General features: G+C 49.2%; 1 protein-coding gene across 1 annotated transcript in view; it reads right to left on the reverse strand.

The window, feature by feature from the left end:
• The window catches only part of ESYT3 (extended synaptotagmin 3), a 135,991-nt gene that overhangs the window by 52,485 nt on the left and 61,536 nt on the right, over nt 1-21,970 (reverse strand). The window contains exons 6-10 of the mRNA XM_063932814.1: nt 21,773-21,862; nt 14,513-14,568; nt 9,070-9,190; nt 3,706-3,882; nt 2,650-2,732 (exon numbers count right to left, since the gene is read on the reverse strand). Of these exons, the coding sequence (XP_063788884.1) occupies nt 2,650-2,732; nt 3,706-3,882; nt 9,070-9,190; nt 14,513-14,568; nt 21,773-21,862 (527 nt within the window). The remainder of the gene's footprint in view (nt 1-2,649; nt 2,733-3,705; nt 3,883-9,069; nt 9,191-14,512; nt 14,569-21,772; nt 21,863-21,970) is intronic.

The following is a 21,970-nucleotide window of genomic DNA, read 5'->3' on the forward strand; positions in this document are numbered from 1 at the left end:
GCACTTGTGACAGGGGAGCCCTATCTCTTTTTTTTTTACATGGAATTTTGGCCCCTCAGCTAGGGGTAAAGCCAGAGGGGGTGTTCGCTCCCCTCTACACACCCACACAGGCAGAAGAAAGCAGGGAGACTGCTGCCTCCCTGCAACACCACAGACCTGCCAATACGCGGCAGCGTGTGCTGACTGTAGCACAATGCTGCCGTTGTTGCTGGCAGGACAGGGGGGGGGGGGGGAGCTTCTGAGCTGGGACAGAGCTACTCGAGCCGGGGGGCCCCCTAAAACTGTGGGGCCAACGGCACGTACCCCCTGCCCCCCCCCTTAATCCGGCACTGCTGCTGGAACCCCCCCCTTAATCCGTACCCCCTGATGCCCCCTCTCCCTCTGTCTCCACTATTCACCGCTGCTCTGCTAAGCAGAACAGCGAGTACAGGAGCTTTCCAACTGACCCCCCCCCCACCGCGGGACACTGCGACCCGCGGGTGGGACAGCGGGACAGACCCCAAAAAATGGGACTGTCCCGCGAAAATCGGGACATTTGGGAGGAATGGGGGTGTGTGAGGGGTATGTCATACAGACAGACGGGCACCGGCTCACTGTGTGCTTGACCCCCCCCCCCTCTCTGGCGCAGAGGAGCGTCACTTTCTGGCACACTCCACGCTTCTTAGCTGCAGTTTTGTGGGGCACCTGCCGCTGTGCAGGTTCCGTATTGACTCTGTTATCTCCAGCCCCGGCAACCCCACCGCTAGCTGCAGCGCTGCCACCCGCAGTGAGGTGCGCCCAGCTCCTTCACACACTTTAGCCGGCGGGTAGCGCTGCAGAAGTCCGAGCTGCTTGCAGGCTCCGACCCCCTCCTCCCTCCAGCCGCAGCATCTCCTGGGGGCTAACCAGTCACTCCCAGTCTCCCCTTACCACAGTGCCCGGCAGCTGCACGAGGTCTGCGGTGTGTGACTGAGGAGGGGGGGAGGGATGCGGACGGGCAGAGGAAGCAGGACTCCAGCCTAAGAGAGTCAGCCATGCCAAGTCTCCACCAGCAGCAGATCCCAACAGGTTGGAGTGGAACAGCAGCAGCCAGCAACAGTGACTCCGGTAACACACATCTGTCTGTCACCACTGTTTTGTCCCTAATACCAATCTCTCCCGTTCCCTGTGTTCTGTCATGTCCCTGTCACCCCTGGCCTTGCCCTGCCACCCTTATCCTGGCCCTTTCACCCTTATGCTGGCCCTGTTACCCTTATGCTGGCCCTGTTACCCCTATCCTGGCCCTGTTACCCCTGTGCTTGCCCTGTCAACCCTATACTGGCCCTGTCACCCCTGTCCTGTTCCTGTCACCCCTACCCTGGCCTGTCACCCCTATCCTGTCCCTGTCATTTCTGTCCTGGCCCTGTCGCCCCTGTCCTGGCCCCGTCACCCCTTTTCTGACCCTGTCACCCCTGTCCTGGCCCCGTCAACCCTGTTCTGACCCTGTCACCCCTGTCCTGGCCCTGTTACTGCATACCCTCCAACTACCTTTTTGGCAGGTACAGTACCCGCAGTGCCTCCAGACCTCTCCCCAATGCACCACACCTCCGCACCTTCCCCTCCACCACATGCGGCACTCCACCCCTCCCCCACACGCTGTGCCTCCAGACCCCCTACACCACCCGCGGCTCCCACTCCTCCGCCCCTTCACCACCCACAGCACCTCCAGGCCCCCTCCACCATCCACCCCCTTTATATGTCTCCCCCCACACCTGCCCCCCTCCACCCGCAGCATCTGTAGACACCCTCCTCCATCCGCGGTCCCCCCTCCCCCACCAATGGCACCACCGCACCTGCCCCTCCACCACCAGCAGCACCTCCGGACCTCCTTCCCTATGCGCCGCACCACCCGTACCTGCCCCTCCCCTACCCATGGCGCCTGCGGACCCCTACCCCACCCCCGGCACCCCCGCCCCTTCCCATCCCACAGCACCACCGGAACCCTTCACCCATCCACAACATCCCCACACCTGCCCCTCTCCCACCCATGGCACCCCTGCCCCTCCCCCACCTGCAGTGCCTCCGGACCCCTCCCCAATCTGCATCCCCCACTCCTCTGCCCCTCCCCCACCCGCAGCACCTCCCGACTCTTCCCCATCCGGGCCCCACCCCCACTTTTGCCCCCCTCCACCTGCAGCATCTACAGACACCATCCGCAGTCCCCCCCGCACCCGCTACATTCTGTACATCGTGCCCTGCAGGTGCTGTTCACGCCGTCGCAAGGGGCTGCGCCTCCTTCACCATCGCACGCCCTTTCATTGTGCAATATTTAACCACTAACAAAGGAATGCAGGTAATACTTTATATAATACAAATATTGAACCCCAAAAAGGCATGCAAGGGTTAAGGGGGCGTAGCCCTTTGCGACGGTGTGAAGAGCGCCCGTAGGGCGCGATGAAGCACCTAGTATATATATATTTATTGAAGGGGCATCATAGCATGGGCTTTCTCTGGGATTAATCCTGTCATGCCCCTTCCCCACAAGGCACGCACCTTATGTCCCTACTGGAAAAATGGGCCGGGGGGGTCACCAATTCTCTCTCTGGCACAGGGCACCATAAAGTCTAGTTGCGGCACTGGTAACGCCTTAATATGTATATGGCTTGTGGCCTTTGAATGTCGCTCACTGACCTTCCCAGAAAGTCGTCCTTGTCGGGATCTTCGTCATACAGGTCAATCTCCAGGTCCTGCCCGGGGACCTCATGTACCACAAACTGGTGGAAGGAAACAGGACACAGGTGTTATACATGCGGTGCATGTCAGTGGTACATACGACATAGTCACCTACACACATACATCATGGGACAGCACAACACATGGCGGGGAGATTCAAATGTTTGAAAAGTCAGTTGGGTTTCTGTTATTTCCGGACTATTAAATAGGAAGATACAGACTCCCAACCGACTTTTCAAACATTTGAATTCCCCCCATAGAGTCACTGTGCATATGACATATATATGGTACAGACATACCTCATATGTATACTATATCTCGTAAGGACATATATGTGAGCACTATACAGTATATGCTACAGACATACATCATGTGTACAATATGGGTGGTCTTCAGTTTGCTGGCTGTCGGGATACCGGCGCACAGTATACCGGCGCCGGAATCCCAACAGCCGCCGTACCGACACTTTTTTCCCCTCTTGGGGGTCCACAACCCCCCTGGAGGGAGAATAAATAGCGTGGCACGCGTAGCGCGCCACCGTGCCCGCAAGGGGCTCATTTGTGCTCGCCACGCTGTCGGTATGCCGGCGGTCAGGATCCCGGCGCTGGTATGCTGGTCGCCGGGTGCCCAGCCACCGGCATACCATACTACACCCATACAATATATACGGAGCATAAATTATGTATACTATATAATGTAAGGCAATATATATGATGCACTCCCTATATAGAGTTATGTTATTATACACATATAATACTTATTATACATGAGAACACCCTGATGCCTCCAGCAAACCCCATCGGCAAGAAGTGACAGATGCGTATGACTCTGAATCGCTCCTAGATGCTCCATGTTGCGTATCTAGGTCATTACTCACAGTTTGCAAAAAATGGCGAGATGCCGCCACATTCGGAATTGCGCGGAACTCTGAATGAGGCCCAAGGTATCTGTTTGTCCAACATATAAGATGCAACAAAATGGTTCCACTAATTAGTAAACCAGCCGCCCGCTCACCTCATACATCTCGTTCCAGCGAGGGTTCAGATTCTCCCTTATTGTTTTGCTCTTGAAGGTCTGGTTTCCCACCCGCATGACAGCGTAAGGGTCAGACTTGCCCTTTATCATGCCCCTCAGGTAAGTGTCCTTAGGGATCAGGTGTTCCGCTTCAATCAGATAAAGTCTTAACACCCCCTAAGACAGAGAAACAGTAATGAATATATTTCACCCAAACTTCAAATTTTGGTAAACATTCCCTGGTAATGACACACTGTGTATCCATGTGTCTGATTCTACTGTATAAAACAGTGGGAGTCCTACTTCTGAGAGAACCCACATCTCTCACCACATAACGTTATTCAATTCCACAGGGTAATACTAACACTGCAACCCCTCAACAAACAAATGTCATTATTCAAAGGATTGACACGCTGCTTCTTAATGTATCTCCCTCATGTCCTATCCCACCACACATCTACTGCTTCATAACGTATCTCACCTCTCCCTCATGTCCTATCTCACCTCACACCTACTGCTTCCTATGTACAAGACAATGCTCCCTCATGCCCTTTCTCACCACACATCTACTGCTTCATAACCTATCTTACCACTCCCCCATGTCCTATCTCGCCACACACCTACTGCTTCCTAATGTATCTCATCATTCCCTAATTTCCAATCCCACCACACATCTACTGCTTCATAACGTATCTCACCTCTCCCTCATGTCCTATCTCACTTCACACCTACTACTTCCTATGTACAAGACACTGCTCTCTCATGCCCTTTCTCACCACACATCTACTGCTTCATAACCTATCTTACCACACACCTACTGCTTCCTAATGTATCTCATCGTTCCCTCATTTGCAATCCCACCACACATCTACTGCTTCATAACGTATCTCACCACTCCCTCATGTCCTATCTCACCACAGATCTACTGCTTCCTAATGTATCTCACCGCTCCCTCATGTTCTATCTCACCACACAGATACTTCATCCTGTATATCTCATCACTCCCCCCATGTCCTATCTCACCACACACCTACTGCTTCCTAATGTATCTCACCGCTCCCTCATGTCCTATCTCACCTCACACCTACTGCTTCCTAATGTATCTCACCGATCCCTCATGTCCTATCTCACCTCACACCTACTGCTTCCTAATGAATCTCACTGCTCCCTCATGTCCTATCTCACCACACACCTACTGCTTCATAATGTATCTCACCGCTCCCACATGTCCTATCTCACCTCACACCTACTGCTTCCTAATGTATCTCACCGCTCCCACATGTCCTATCTCACCTCACACCTACTGCTTCCTAATGTATCTCACCGCTCCCTCATGTCCTATCTCACCACACACCTACTGCTTCCTAATGTATCTCACCGCTCCCTCATGTCCTATCTCACCACACCTACTGCTTCCTAATGTATCTCACTACTCCCTCATGTCTACTGCTTCCTAATGTATCTCACCACTCCCTCATGTCCTATCTCACCTCACACCTACTGCTTCCTAATGTATCTCATCATTCCCTAATTTCCAATCCCACCACACATCTACTGCTTCATAACGTATCTCACCTCTCCCTCATGTCCTATCTCACCACAGATCTACTGCTTCCTAATGTATCTCACCGCTCCCTCATGTTCTATCTCACCACACAGATACTTCATCCTGTATATCTCATCACTCCCCCATGTCCTATCTCACCACACACCTACTGCTTCCTAATGTATCTCACCGCTCCCTCATGTCCTATCTCACCTCACACCTACTGCTTCCTAATGTATCTCACCGATCCCTCATGTCCTATCTCACCTCACACCTACTGCTTCCTAATGTATCTCACTGCTCCCTCATGTCCTATCTCACCACACACCTACTGCTTCATAATGTATCTCACCGCTCCCACATGTCCTATCTCACTTCACACCTACTACTTCCTATGTACAAGACACTGCTCTCTCATGCCCTTTCTCACCACACATCTACTGCTTCATAACCTATCTTACCACACACCTACTGCTTCCTAATGTATCTCATCGTTCCCTCATTTGCAATCCCACCACACATTTACTGCTTCATAACGTATCTCACCACTCCCTCATGTCCTATCTCACCACAGATCTACTGCTTCCTAATGTATCTCACCGCTCCCTCATGTTCTATCTCACCACACAGATACTTCATCCTGTATATCTCATCACTCCCCCATGTCCTATCTCACCACACACCTACTGCTTCCTAATGTATCTCACCGCTCCCTCATGTCCTATCTCACCTCACACCTACTGCTTCCTAATGTATCTCACCGATCCCTCATGTCCTATCTCACCTCACACCTACTGCTTCCTAATGTATCTCACTGCTCCCTCATGTCCTATCTCACCACACACCTACTGCTTCATAATGTATCTCACCGCTCCCACATGTCCTATCTCACCTCACACCTACTGCTTCCTAATGTATCTCACCGCTCCCTCATGTCCTATCTCACCACACACCTACTGCTTCCTAATGTATCTCACCGCTCCCTCATGTCCTATCTCACCACACCTACTGCTTCCTAATGTATCTCACTACTCCCTCATGTCTACTGCTTCCTAATGTATCTCACCACTCCCTCATGTCCTCTCACCTCACACCTACTGCTTCCTAATGTATCTCATCATTCCCTAATTTCCAATCCCACCACACATCTACTGCTTCATAACGTATCTCACCTCTCCCTCATGTCCTATCTCACTTCACACCTACTACTTCCTATGTACAAGACACTGCTCTCTCATGCCCTTTCTCACCACACATCTACTGCTTCATAACCTATCTTACCACACACCTACTGCTTCCTAATGTATCTCATCGTTCCCTCATTTGCAATCCCACCAAACATCTACTGCTTCATAACGTATCTCACCACTCCCTCATGTCCTATCTCACCACAGATCTACTGCTTCCTAATGTATCTCACCGCTCCCTCATGTTCTATCTCACCACACAGATACTTCATCCTGTATATCTCATCACTCCCCCATGTCCTATCTCACCACACACCTACTGCTTCCTAATGTATCTCACCGCTCCCTCATGTCCTATCTCACCTCACACCTACTGCTTCCTAATGTATCTCACCGATCCCTCATGTCCTATCTCACCTCACACCTACTGCTTCCTAATGTATCTCACTGCTCCCTCATGTCCTATCTCACCACACACCTACTGCTTCATAATGTATCTCACCGCTCCCACATGTCCTATCTCACCTCACACCTACTGCTTCCTAATGTATCTCACCGCTCCCTCATGTCCTATCTCACCACACACCTACTGCTTCCTAATGTATCTCACCGCTCCCTCATGTCCTATCTCACCACACCTACTGCTTCCTAATGTATCTCACTACTCCCTCATGTCTACTGCTTCCTAATGTATCTCACCACTCCCTCATGTCCTATCTCACCTCACACCTACTGCTTCCTAATGTATCTCACCGCTCCTACATGTCTACTGATTCCTAATGTATCTCACCGCTCCCTCATGTCCTATCTGACCTCACACCTACTGTTTCCTAATGTATCTCACCGCTCCCTCATGTCCTATCTCACCACACACCTACTGCTTCCTAATGTAACTCACCGCTCCCTCATGTCCTATCTCACCTCACACCTACTGCTTCCTAATGTATCTCACGGCTCCCTCATGTCCTATCTGACCTCACACCTACTGCTTCCTAATGTATCTCACCGCTCCCTCATGTCCTATCTCACCACACACCTGTTTCCTAATGTATCTCACCGCTCCCACATGTCCTATCTCACCACACACCTACTGCTTCCTAATGTATCTCACCGCTCCCTCATGTCCTATCTCACCACACACCTACTGCTTCCTAATGTATCTCACCGCTCCCTCATGTCCTATCTGACCTCACACCTACTGCTTCCTAATGTATCTCACCGCTCCCTCATGTCCTATCTCACCACACACCTACTGCTTCCTAATGTAACTCACCGCTCCCTCATGTCCTATCTCACCTCACACCTACTGCTTCCTAATGTATCTCACCGCTCCCTCATGTCCTATCTGACCTCACACCTACTGCTTCCTAATGTATCTCACCGCTCCCTCATGTCCTATCTCACCACACACCTACTGCTTCCTAATGTAACTCACCGCTCCCTCATGTCCTATCTCACCTCACACCTACTGCTTCCTAATGTATCTCACGGCTCCCTCATGTCCTATCTGACCTCACACCTACTGCTTCCTAATGTATCTCACCGCTCCCTCATGTCCTATCTCACCACACACCTACTGCTTCCTAATGTATCTCACCGCTCCCTCATGTCCTATCTCACCACACACCTACTGCTTCCTAATGTATCTCACCGCTCCCTCATGTCCTATCTCACCACACACCTACTGCTTCCTAATGTATCTCACCGCTCCCTTATGTCATATCTCACACACACCTACTGCTTCCTAATGTATCTCACCACTCCCTTATGTCATCTCACCACACACACCTACTGCTTCCTAATGTATCTCACCGCTCCCTCATGTCCTATCTGACCTCACACCTACTGCTTCCTAATGTATCTCACCGCTCCCTCATGTCCTATCTCACCACACACCTACTGCTTCCTAATGTATCTCACCGCTCCCTTATGTCATATCTCACCACACACCTACTGCTTCCTAATGTATCTCACCGCTCCCACATTTCTACTGCTTCCTAATGTATCTCACCACTCCCACATGTCTACTGCTTCCTAATGTATCTCACCGCTCCCTTATGTCATATCTCACCACACACCTACTGCTTCCTAATGTATCTCACCACTCCCACATGTCCTATCTCACCTCACACCTACTGCTTCCTAATGTATCTCACTGCTCCCATATGTCTACTGCTTCCTAATGTATCTCACCGCTCCCTCATGTCATCTCACCACACACCTACTGCTTCCTAATGTATCTCACCGCTCCCATATGTCTACTGCTTCCTAATGTATCTCACCGCTCCCATATGTCTACTGCTTCCTAATGTATCTCACCGCTCCCATATGTCTACTGCTTCCTAATGTATCTCACCGCTCTCTCATGTCCTATCTCACCACACACCTACTGCTTCCTAATATATCTCACCACTCCCACATGTCCTATCTCACCACACACCTACTGCTTCCTAATATATCTCACCACTCCCACATGTCCTATCTCACCACACACCTACTGCTTCCTAATATATCTCACTACTCCCTCAAATAAGTGTATCACATTCTCCTTGTATATCCCACCCTATGTCAATGTCAATAGTATAATACGCATTCACCTCTAGCTCCTCGCTGATAATCCTGAATACTTACATGCGGCACCGGGAATCGGAGCTGGGCCGCATTCACCTGGCCACTTAGAGGGAAGGTGAACCTGTTGGGCAGCACTAAATATGATGCGATGAGGTCGACTATCATACCATCCGACATGTCACTGTTACAGAGAAACAAGAGGATATTTACTAAGAGCTGGAAATAACACAGTATAAAATTACTTTTTATTATTATTACCCTTGAATTGTAAGGTTCCAAAGTGCCATAGGGATTCTTTAGCGTCTTACAAGGGGATAAAACTGATCTATAAGTACAGACTGGTACAGACAATATATAAATACACAATTAGCAGCATAATTAAGAGCCTAATTCAGACCTGATCGACGCAGGTAAGACGCCAAACAGCAAAAAAATCCTGCATTTTTTTTTATCGCTAGGCGAACGCAGGCTGACTGACAGGGAGTGGGCATTTGGGGGTGCTTAGGAAAAACGCAGGCGTTCCCAAACGTTTTCTGGGCGGGTGTGTGGCGTCAGCTCCGGCCTCGATCAGCCCGTTTCTCTCGTACTCCTGGGCTGCGCACAGACTGCACAAACTGGAAATATCATTAGATGGTGAGTGAGTTGCGAACGGATTTGCAGCTGTCTGCTGACTGGCGAAGTTTGTACGGGGCGGGTTTTCACTCTCTGTGGGCGGCTATCTGATCGCAGACCTCTGCAGAGGAGCAATCAGGTCTGAATTAAGGCCCGAGTTAAGAAGATAAGGGGAGATGGCCTTGCTCATGTGAGTTTACAATCTACTGACATTTTACCAACTGCGAAAAAAATAAGACATCGGGGATGTATAAATTATAGTAATGATATAATAAGAAGGGAAACATACAAGCACAATATTTTGTAGGTTTGGGGAACAATAATATAATATAACAGCATAAAACAATAATCCTAGTTTCCTACAGGCCGGAAGAGAGATCAGAGCTCAATTCATGGATTATGTTTGCAGTTATATCTTTGGGATTCAACTAGAGCAGAACGAAGTAACCTGTGTCTCCGGAGCTAGTGTGAAACTACAAGTCCCAGCATTGAAGAACCTATGACCTGCTGCCACGGTGTTGCAGTCCCACAACATAGTTTAGGTTCTCTACTATTAATGATGGTGGATGTTTGTATAGGTGCAGATTATTCATGATATTTCACTTAATATTAAGGATAAAGTTATGAAAATTAGTAGCTGGAATTAGGACCAGTAATTCGGATTAGGGATAGTAGTTAGGATTAGGGACAGTAGTTGGGATAAGGACCAGACCATAGGCATTAGTAGTTGGGATTAGGGACAGTAATTGGGATTAGGGACAGTAGTTGGGATTAGGGACAGTAGTTGGGATTAGGGACAGTAGTTGGGATTAGTGACCATAGTTGGGATTAGTGACAGTAGTTGGGATAAGGACCAGAACATAGGCATTAGTAGTTGGGATTAGGGTCAGTAGTTAGGATTAGGGACTAGTTGGAGTAGCTGGAGGGGGGTAATTCCAAGTTGATCGCAGCAGGAATTTTGTTAGCAGTTGGGCAAAACCATGTGCACTGCAGGGGAGGCAGATTTAACATGTGCAGAGAGAGTTAGATTTGGGTGTGGTGTGTTTAATCTGCAATCTAATTTGCAATGTAAAAATAAAGCAGCCAGTATTTACCCTGCACAGAAACAAAATAACCCACCCAAATCTAACTATCTCTGCACATGTTATATCTGCCTCCCCTGCAGTGCACATGGTTTTGCCCAACTGCTAACAAAATTCCTGCTGCGATCAACTTGGAATTACCCCCAAGGACCAGACCATAGGCATTAGTAGTTGGGATTAGGGACAGTAGTTAGGATTAGGGACTAGTTGGAGTAGCTGGAATTTGGAACAGTAGTTAGGATTAGGGACAGTAGCTGGGATTAGGACCATAGTTGGGATTAGGGACAGTAGTTGGGATTAGGACCATAGTTAGGATTAGAGACAGTAGTTGGGATTAGTGACAGTAGAATTAGGGACAGTAGTTAGGATTAGAGACAGTAGTTGGGATTAGTGACAGTAGAATTAGGGACAGTAGTTAGGATTAGAGACAGTAGTTGGGATTAGTGACAGTAGAATTAGGGACAGTAGTTAGGATTAGAGACAGTAGTTGGGATTAGTGACAGTAGAATTAGGGACAGTAGTTAGGATTAGAGACAGTAGTTGGGATTAGGACCATAGTTGGGATTAGGGACAGTAGTTGGGATTAGGACTAATTATTAGAATTAGGACTAGTAGTTACAATTAAAAATAGGTAGTTAAGATTAGGACTATTAGTCTCAGAGGCGATCGCTGGGCACCGACGACTGCCATGCGCAGCGATCGGGTCAAAATGACCCCCATGGTTTTACCCAACTGCTAACAAATTTGCTGCTACGATCAGGTCTGAATTACCCCCAGGGTCCTCTCGGCACCCTAACAGTCCAGGTTTTAAGGATATCTCTGCTTATGCACAGATGGTATTATCACACTGACTGAGGTAATGTTACACGTACAGTGCCTCCGGAAAGTATTCACAGCGCTTCACTTTTTCCACATTTTGAATACATTAATTTTCTCCCTCCAAATTCTACACACAATACCCCATAATGACAGCGTGAAAAAAGTGTTTTGTGATTTTTGCAAATTTGTTTAAGAAATCACAGCATTACTCAGCATTGCCCCGTCAGAGAGACCATTCATTTCTATGACTGAACTCGCCACACTATTTTATTCTCCCTCCAGGGGCTCCTTTGCGCTCGCCACGCTGTCGGTATGCCGGCGGTCGGGCTCCCGACGCCGGTATGCTGGTCGCCGGGAGCCCGAGCGCCGGCATACCGTACGACACCCATACTTGTAACTGGCCATAAGGGGCCCATTTATCAACGAGTGATAAAACTCACTGTGAGTGATAAAACTTGGATGTGCTGATAGGTGTAATTGTCAGTATAAACAGCTGCCACTAAGCAGACCTGTGTAATGTCTTATACCGGTCACTGAAGGAGATATCACGCTCCCAACACACATCAGCAGAACATCGGAGACTGACAGGGGGGCCGGCAGCCCGCCAATCATTCTGGCAGCAGACTTCTTCTAAATCAGACATCAGCCAGGGAAAGATAAGCAGTTCACAGGTAAGATCATGAGCTTCAGGGCCCCCATCTGCACCGGGCCCAGTACATCAGTACCGGGTGTACCCCCCTGCTGCCGTCTCTGTGCGCATTTCTTGTGTGGATTCGCACTGCGCATGCTCAGAAAATTAGTTTGAGATTGGAGAGTACAAAAACGCATTCTTGGGCGTAGCCACATGTTTGGCCACGCCCCCAGCCGCAGGCCCTTACAGATCTCCAGGCAGTCTGGTAGAGGCCTACGTATCTCCACATGCATATAGTTCTGATATATGAGGAAACGCCAGGGGAAAACACAGGATTTCTAGGGGGGGGGGGTGTCTCCAAATACTTGATGTTGGAGCACAGCGTGGACAGCACATGATGGGGGAATACTCAGCACTTCATATAGTGACGTGTATGTAATAAGTCAGGCATACACAGGACCAGTGATGACAGCAAACCGTTAGGTGCAACAGCAGGGCAAGTACACCGGAGCTGAATGTTTTATTTTTGGATGTGGCACCATTCCATAATCCAACTTTCCTGCTCTGTGAGGGGTTTCCGGGCAACTGGGACCCCCCCCCCCCCCCCTTCCCTCTTGCGTTTGACTAAGATTGCAATATTTTTCTATGAACCCTCGTAAGCCCAATTCTCTTCCAGCGCTCAATCTGCTCCAAAGCCTTTAATAATCCCACTTGGATGCTACTGCTGTTTTATAAGTAAGTGAATAAAGCCAGAACCTGTTTTACCCTTGGCTGCTGAGTGAGTTAGTGCCGCCCAGGACACGGGTTCCAAGTATTCTGGGCTCTCATCCCACTTCTACGCCGTGAGTCACAATGAACAAGGAGAAGTTTATCTGATGATTTTACACCTCACTGAGAAACCCTCAGCCTTGTGCTTGAGCCTCCTTACACCCCCAATAAAATGTGACTGAGCAGGAGGTGTGCGACAAGTGCCTTTATGACTCTTACCCACTGTGTCAGCAGAAAGATGTTTAGAAATCATTGGCTCTCCCTTAGGGTGAAGGTAGTGTGACACGTACCCTGTGTGTTGCTCTTACCCACTGTGTCAGCAGAAAGATGTTTAGAAATCATTGGCTCTCCCTTAGGGTGAAGGTAGTGTGACACGTGCCCTGTGTGTTGCTCTTACCCACTGTGACAGCAGAAGGATGTTTAGAAATCATTGGCTCTCCCTTAGGGTGAAGGTAGGGTGACACGTGCCCTGTGTGTTGCTCTTACCCACTGTGACAGCAGAAGGAAGTTTAGAAATCAATGGCTTTCCCTTAGGGTGAAGGTAGTGTGGCACGTGCCCTGTGTGTTGCTCTTACCCACTGTGACAGCGAAATTATGTTTAGAAGTAATTTGCTCTCACTTAGGGTGAACGTAGTGTGGCATGTGCCCTGTGTGTTGCTCTTACCCACTGTGTCAGCAGAAAGATGTTTAGAAATCATTGGCTCTCCCTTAGGGTGAAGGTACTGTGGCATGTGCCCTGTGTGTTGCTCTTACCCACTGTGACAGCAGAAAGATGTTTAGAAATCATTGGCTCTCCCTTAGGGTGAAGGTAGTGTGACACGTGCCCTGTGTGTTGCTCTTACTCACTGTGACAGCAGAAGGATGTTTAGAAATCATTGGCTCTCCCATAGGGTGAAGGTAGTGTGACACGTGCCCTGTGTGTTGCTCTTACTCACTGTGACAGCAGAAGGATGTTTAGAAATCATTGGCTCTCCCTTAGGGTGAAGGTAGTGTGACACGTGCCCTGTGTGTTGCTCTTACCCACTGTGACAGCAGAAGGATGTTTAGAAATCATTGGCTCTCCCTTAGGGTGAAGGTAGTGTGGCACGTGCCCTGTGTGTTGCTCTTACCCACTGTGACAGCGAAATTATGTTTAGAAGTAATTTGCTCTCACTTAGGGTGAAGGTAGTGTGGCATGTGCCCTGTATGTTGCTCTTACCCACTGTGACAGCAGAAGGATGTTTACAAGTCATTGGCTCTCCCTTAGGGTGAAGGTAGTGTGACACGTGCCCTGTGTGTTGCTCTTACCCACTGTGACACAGTTTAGAAATTGCTGACACTCCCTGCGGGGAATCTCCATTCAACAGCCCAAATGTAAATCTCCTGAGTGATGAATCTGGAAATACAGGTTCTGCTGTTCCTGACGTGCTGGTACAAGAGGCTGCGTGATGAGCAGTTGTGTCATCCTATTGTCTGTGCACGGGACTGGGGAACCCTACATCCATACAATAAGTGATGACATGTACTAACAGGAGCACTGCACAATGCCCCCAATATCACTATCAGTCAGGCTACAGACAAATAATATACCAGTGGGATATAAAGGAATTACCTGACTCCTGGGATTTCTAGGATATTAGTTAATCCTGTCCAATTAATTTCCAGGAGCTAAAACAGAAAATAAATAAGATCAGTAAAACAAGTAGAACAACGCACTTACTCTGCTGCCGTAATGTGTAATAATAAGATTTTACTTACCGATAAATCTATTTCTCATAGTCCGTAGTGGATGCTGGGGACTCCGTCAGGACCATGGGGAATAGCGGCTCCGCAGGAGACAGGGCACAAAAGCAAGCTTTTAGGATCACATGGTGTGTACTGGCTCCTCCCCCTATGACCCTCCTCCAAGCCTCAGTTAGGTACTGTGCCCGGACGAGCGTACACAATAAGGAAGGATCTTGAATCCCGGGTAAGACTCATACCAGCCACACCAATCACACCGTACAACTTGTGATTTGAACCCAGTTAACAGTATGATAACAATGAAGTAGCCTCTAAAAAAGATGGCTCACAACAATAATAACCCGATTTTTTTGTAACAATAACTATGTACAAGTAATGCAGACAATCCGCACTTGGGATGGGCGCCCAGCATCCACTACGGACTATGAGAAATAGATTTATCGGTAAGTAAAATCTTATTTTCTCTAACGTCCTAGTGGATGCTGGGGACTCCGTCAGGACCATGGGGATTATACCAAAGCTCCCAAACGGGCGGGAGAGTGCGGATGACTCTGCAGCACCGAATGAGAGAACTCCAGGTCCTCCTCAGCCAGGGTATCAAATTTGTAGAATTTAGCAAACGTGTTTGCCCCTGACCAAGTAGCTGCTCGGCAAAGTTGTAAAGCCGAGACCCCTCGGGCAGCCGCCCAAGATGAGCCCACCTTCCTTGTGGAATGGGCATTTACAGATTTTGGCTGTGGCAGGCCTGCCACAGAATGTGCAAGCTGAATTGTACTACAAATCCAACGAGCAATAGTCTGCTTAGAAGCAGGAGCACCCAGCTTTTTGGGTGCCTACAATATAAACAGCAAGTCAGACTTTCTGACTCCAGCCGTCCTGGAATTATATATATATATATATTTTCAGGGCCCTGACAACGTCTAGCAACTTGGAGTCCTCCAAGTCCCTAGTAGCCGCAGGCACCACAATAGGTTGTTTCAGGTGAAACGCTGACACCACCTTAGGAAGAAACTGGGGACGAGTCCGCAGTTCTGCCCTGTCCGAATGGAAAATCAAATATGGGCTTTTGTAAGACAAAGCCGCCAATTTTGACAATCGCCTGGCCGAGGCCAGGGCCAACAGCATGGTCACTTTCCATGTGAGATATTTCAAATCCACAGATTTGAGTGGTTCAAACCAATATGATTTGAGGAATCCCAACACTACGTTGAGATCCCACGGTGCCACTGGAGGCACACAAGGGCTGTATATGCAATACTCCCTTGACAAACGTCTGGACTTCAGGAACTGAAGCCAATTCTTTCTGGAAGAAAATCTATAGGGCCGAAACTTGAACCTTAATGGACCCCAATTTGAGGCTCATAGACACTCCTGTTTGCAGGAAGTGCAGAAGTCGACCTAGTTGAAATTTTTTCGTGGGGCCTTCCTGGCCTCACCCACGCAACATATTTTTACCACATGTGGTGATAACGTTGTGCGGTCACCTCCTTCCTGGCTTTGACCAGGGTAGGTATGACCTCTTCCGGAATGCCTTTTCCCTTAGGATCCGGCGTTCAAACCGCCATGCCGTCAAACGCAGTCGCGGTAAGTCTTGGAACAGACAAGGTCCCTGCTGGAGCAGGTCCTTTCTTAAAGGCCGATGCCACGGTTCCTCTTGGAACAGACATGGTACTTGCTGAAAGCAAATCCCTTCTTAGCTCCCGAGGCCATTAGTCCTCTGTGAGCATCTCTTGAAGTTCCGGTTACCAAGTCCCTCTTGGCCAATCCGGAGCCACGAGTATAGTTCTTACTCCTCTATGTCTTATAATTCTCAATACCTTGGTTATGAGAAGCAGAGAAGGGAACACATAAACCGACTGTTACACCCACGGTGTTACCAGGACGTCCACAGCTATCGCCTGAAGGTCTCGTGACCTGGCGCAATACCTGTCCCATTTTTTTTGTTCGGGCGGGACGCCATCATGTCCACCTTTGGTCTTTCCCAACGGTTCACAATCATGCGGAAAACTTCCCGATGAAGTTCCCACTCTCCCGGGTGGAGGTCGTGCCTGCTGAGGAAGTCTGCTTCCCAGTCGTCCACTCCCGGAATGAACACTGCTGACAGTGCTATCACATGATTTTCCGCCTAGCGAAAAATCCTTGCAGTTTTGCCACTGCCCTCCTGCTTCTTGTGCCGCCCTTTCTGTTTACGTGGGCGACTGCCGTGATGTTATCCCACTGGATCAATACCGGCTGACCTTGAAGCAGAGGTCTTGCTAAGCTTAGAGCATTATAAATTTGCTCTTAGCTCCAGTATATTTATGTGGAGAGAATTCTCCAGACTTGATCACACTCCTTGTGTGACTGCTCCCCAGCCTCTCAGGCTGGCCTCCGTGGTCACGAGCATCCAATCCTGAATGCCGAATCTGCGGCCCTCTAGAAGATGAGCACTCTGTAATCACCACAGGAGAGACACCCTTGTCCTTGGATATAGGGTTATCCGCTGATGCATCTGAAGATGCGATCCGGACCATTTGTCCAGCAGATCCCACTGAAGAGTTCTTGCGTGAAATCTGCCGAATGGAAGCGCTTCGTAATAAGCCACCATTTTTACCAGGACTCTTGTGCAATGATGCACTGACACTTTTCCTGGTTTTAGGAGGATCCCGATTAGCTCGGATAACTCCCTGGCTTTCTCCTCTGGGAGAAACACCTTTTTCTGGACTGTGTCCAGAATCATCCCTAGGACCAGCAGACGTGTCGTCGGAACAACTGCGGTTTTGGAATATTTAGAATCCACCCGTGCTGTCGTAGAACTACTTGAGATAGTGCTACTCCGACCTCCAACTGTTCTCTGGACCTTGTTCTTATCAGGAGGTCGTCCATTTTCTTTGAAGACGAATCCTCCTTTCGGTCATTACCTTGGTAAGGACCCGGGGTGCCTTGGACAATCCAACGGCATCGTCTTGAAACTGATAGTGACAGTTCTGTACCACGAACCTGAGGTACCCTTGGTGAGAAAAGGCAAATTTTGGGACATGGAGGTAAGCATCCCTGATGTCCCGGGACACCATATAGTCCCCTTGTTCTTTGCTATCACTGCTCTGAGTGACTCCATCTGGATTTGAACCCTTGTAAGTGTTCAAATTTTTCAGATTTAGAATAGGTCTCACCTAGCCTTCAGTACCACCATATAGTGTGGAGTAATACCCCTTTCCTTGTTGTCGGAGGGGTAAATTTATTATCACCTGCTGGGAATACAGCTTGTGAATTGTTTTCAATACTGCCTCCCTGTCGGAGGGAGACATTGGTATAGCAGACTACAGGAACCTGCGAGGGGGGAAACCTCTCGACATTCCAATCTGTACCCCTTGGATACTACTTGTAGGATCCAGGGGTCCTGTACGGTCCCAGCGTCATGCTGAGAACTTGGTAGAAGCGGTGGAGGGCTTCTGTTCCTGGGAATGGGCTGCCTGCTGCAGTCTTCTTCCCTTTCCTCTATCCCTGGGCAGATATGACTCTTATAGGGACGAAAGGACTGAGGCTGAAAAGACGGTGTCTTTTTCTGCAGAGATGTGACTTAGGGTAAAAAACGGTGGATTTTCCAGCAGTTGCCCTGGCCACCAGGTCCCATGGACCGACCCCAAATAACTCCTTTATACGGCAATACATCTTTGTGCCGTTTGGAATCTGCATCACCTGACCACTGTCGTGTCCATAAACATCTTCTTGCAGATATGGACATCGCATTTACTCTTGATGCCAGAGTGCAAATATCCCTCTGCGCATCTCGCATATATAGAAATGCATCCTTTAAATGCTCTATAGTCAATAAAATACTGTCCCTGTCAAAGGTATCAATATTTTTAGTCAGGGAATCCGACCAAGCCACCTCAGCTCTGCACATCCAGGCTGAGGCGATCGCTGGTCGCAGTATAACACCAGCATGTGTGTGTATACTTTTTAGGATATTTTTCAGCCTCCTATCAGCTGGCTCCTTAAGTACGGCCCTATCCGTAGATGGTACCGCCACTTGTTCTGATAAGCGTGTGAGCGCCTTATCCACCCTGAGGGGTGTTTCCCACCGCGCCTTAACTTCTGGCGGGAAAGGGTATACCGCCAATAATTTTCTATCGGGGGAAACCCACGCATCATCACACACTTCATTTAATTTATCTGATTCAGGAAAAACTACAGGTAGTTTTTTCACCTCACACATAATACCCTTTTTTGTGGTACTTGGAGTATCAGAAATATGTAACACCTCCTTCATTGCCCTTAACGTGTGGCCCTAAAAGAAAATACGTTTGTTTCTTCACCGTCGACACTGAAATCAGTGTCCGTGTCTGGGTCTGTGTCGACCGACTGAGGTAAATGGGCATTTTACAGCCCCTGACGGTGTTTGAGACGCCTGGACAGATACTAATTTGTTCGCCGGCCCTCTCATGTCGTCAACCGGCTTGCAGCGTGTTGACATTGTCACGTAATTTCCATAAATAAGCCATCCATTCCGGTGTCGACTCCCTAGAGAGTGACATCACCATTACAGGCAATTTGCTCCGCCTCCTCACCAATATTTTCCTCATACATGTCGACACACACGTACCGACATACAGCACACACATAGGGAATGCTCTGATAGAGGACAGGACCCACTAGCCCTTTGGGGAGACAGAGGGAGAGTTTGCCAGCACACACCAAAACGCTATAATTATCCAGGGACAACCTTTATATAAGTGTTCCTCCCTTATAGCATTTTAATATATATACATATCGCCAAATCAGTGCCCCCCCTCTCTGTTTTAACCCTGTTTCTGTAGTGCAGTGCAGGGGAGAGCATGGGAGCCTTCCCACCAGCCTTTCTGTGAGGGAAAATGGCGCTGTGTGCTGAGGAGAATAGGCCCCGCCCCCTTTTCGGCGGGCTTCTTCTCCGGAGTTTTAGATATCTGGCAGGGGTTAAATACATCCATATAGCCTCAAGGGCTATATGTGATGTAGTTTTCGCCATACAGGTATTATACATTGCTGCCCAGGGCGCCCCCCCCCAGCGCCCTGCACCCTCCGTGACCGCTGTGTGAAGTGTGCTGACAACAATGGCGCACAGCTGCAGTGCTGTGCGCTACCTGATGAAGACTGAGAGTCTTCTGCCGCCTGGTTCCGGACCTCTTCATCTTCAGCGTCTGCAAGGGGGGTCGGCGGCGCGGCTCCGGGACGAACCCCAGGGCGAGCCCTGTGTTCCGACTCCCTCTGGAGCTATGTCCAGTAGCCTAAGAATCCAATCCATCCTGCACGCAGGTGAGTTGAAAATCTCTCCCCTAAGTCCCTCGATGCAGTGAGCCTGTTGCCAGCAGGACTCACTGAAAATAAAGAACCTAAAAACTTTTTCTAAGTAACTCTTTAAGAGAGCCACCTAGATTGCACCCTTCTCGGCCGGGCACAAAAACCTAACTGAGGCTTGGAGGAGGGACATAGGGGGAGGAGCCAGTACACACCATGTGATCCTAAAAGCTTGCTTTTGTGCCCTGTCTCCTGCGGAGCCGCTATTCCCCATGGTCCTGACGGAGTCCCCAGCATCCACTAGGACGTTAGAGAAAAAAGGAGACTCTGCCTGCTGTACTGTGTAAAAGGGGACTCTGCCTGCCGTACTGTGTGAAAGGGGACTCTGCCTGCCGTACTGTGTGAAAGGGGACTCTGCCTGCCGTACTGTGTGAAAGGGGACTCTGCCTGCCGTACTGTGTGAAAGGGGACTCTGCCTGCCGTACTGTGTGAAAGGGGACTCCGTCTGCCGTACTGTGTGAAAGGGGACTCCGCCTGCCGTACTGTGTGAAAGGGGACTCTGCCTGCCGTACTGTGTGAAAGGGGGCTCTGCCTGCCGTACTGTGTGAAAGGGGGCTCCGCCTGCCGTACTGTGTGAAAGGGGACTCTGCCTGCCGTACTGTGTGAAAGGGGGCTCTGCCTGCCGTACTGTGTGAAAGGGGGCTCTGCCTGCCATACTGTGTGAAAGGGGCTCTACCTGGTGTAATGTGTAAAAGGGGCTCTACCTGGTGTAATGTGTAAAAGGGGCTCTACCTGGGGTAATGTGTGTAAGTGGTGCTACTGTGCAGCGTAATTTGAATAATGGAGGCATCTGTACAGCGTAATATGAATTGATATTATTTTGTGGCCACGCCCCTTCTCAGTGAAGCCACGCCCCTATATATTTTTATGCACGCCTACAGCGCGCACTGGTTCTGTTTTCTATATGAGGGGGGGGCGCTGATGCTGTTTCTTGCACATAGCGCTAAAATATCTAGTTACGGCACTGCGCCTGGGTTACATCAGCAGAGAGCAGTAGTATATGTGTTAGTTGGACACTTCCAGATGTAGATGCTAAACTTGTCCTGCCTCCGATATACCCCAAGGTCACCCAAGATGGTAAAATCACCCTTCAACAGGATGGAAGACAAACAAAGAAATGAATCTCCAGATCTATAGATCTGGGCACAAGGGGTCTCACTACAGCTCTGTATTTCAGTAACTACAGGTTACCCCTCCAGCCAACACAACGGCTCAGGCTGACAATGGCCCTCATTCCGAGTTGTTCGCTCGCTAGCTGCTTTTAGCAGCAGTGCACACGCTAAGCCGCCGCCCTTTGGGAGTGTATCTTAGCATAGCAGAATTGCGAACGAAAGATTAGCAGAATTGCGAATAGAATTGCGAATAGAAATTTCTTTGCAGTTTCTGAGTAGCTCGAGACTTACTCTGCAACTGCGATCAGTTCAGTCCTTTTCGTTCCTGGTTTGACGTCACAAACACACCCAGCGTTCACCCAGCCACTCCCCTGTTTCTCCAGACACTCCCGCGTTTTTCCCTGACACGCCTGCGTTTTTTTGCACACACCCATAAAACGGTCAGTTTCCGCCCAGAAACACCCACTTCCTGTCAATCACACTACGATCACCAGAACGATTAAAAATCTTCGTTAAGCTGTGAGTAAAATACCAAACTTTTGTGCTAATTTACTTGGCGCAGACGCACTGCGAACATTGCGCATGCGCAGTTTGCGACTTATCGCACCGATGCGAAGAAAAAAAATGAGCGAACAACTCGGAATGAGGGCCAATGTGTTCTCATTGTGGACACTCTGGCTGTATCAGAACCTCGCTCTTACCGGCTTCTGTATGAAGAACATTGTCACAGCTCCAATAAACGGCACATCAGACAACAGAGGAGCCAAGATCATCCTCAGCGTCCCGTGGATCTGGCCAGAGACACAGAAGACAGTGACTCAATATTACATTAGATGAGACGATGACACAGACTAAGGGAACATTATATCATTAGAGGAGCAGAACTGTATAAGGTACAG

Source organism: Pseudophryne corroboree, chromosome 7 (assembly GCF_028390025.1).
Source record: "Pseudophryne corroboree isolate aPseCor3 chromosome 7, aPseCor3.hap2, whole genome shotgun sequence".
Lineage (NCBI taxonomy): Eukaryota > Metazoa > Chordata > Amphibia > Anura > Myobatrachidae > Pseudophryne > Pseudophryne corroboree.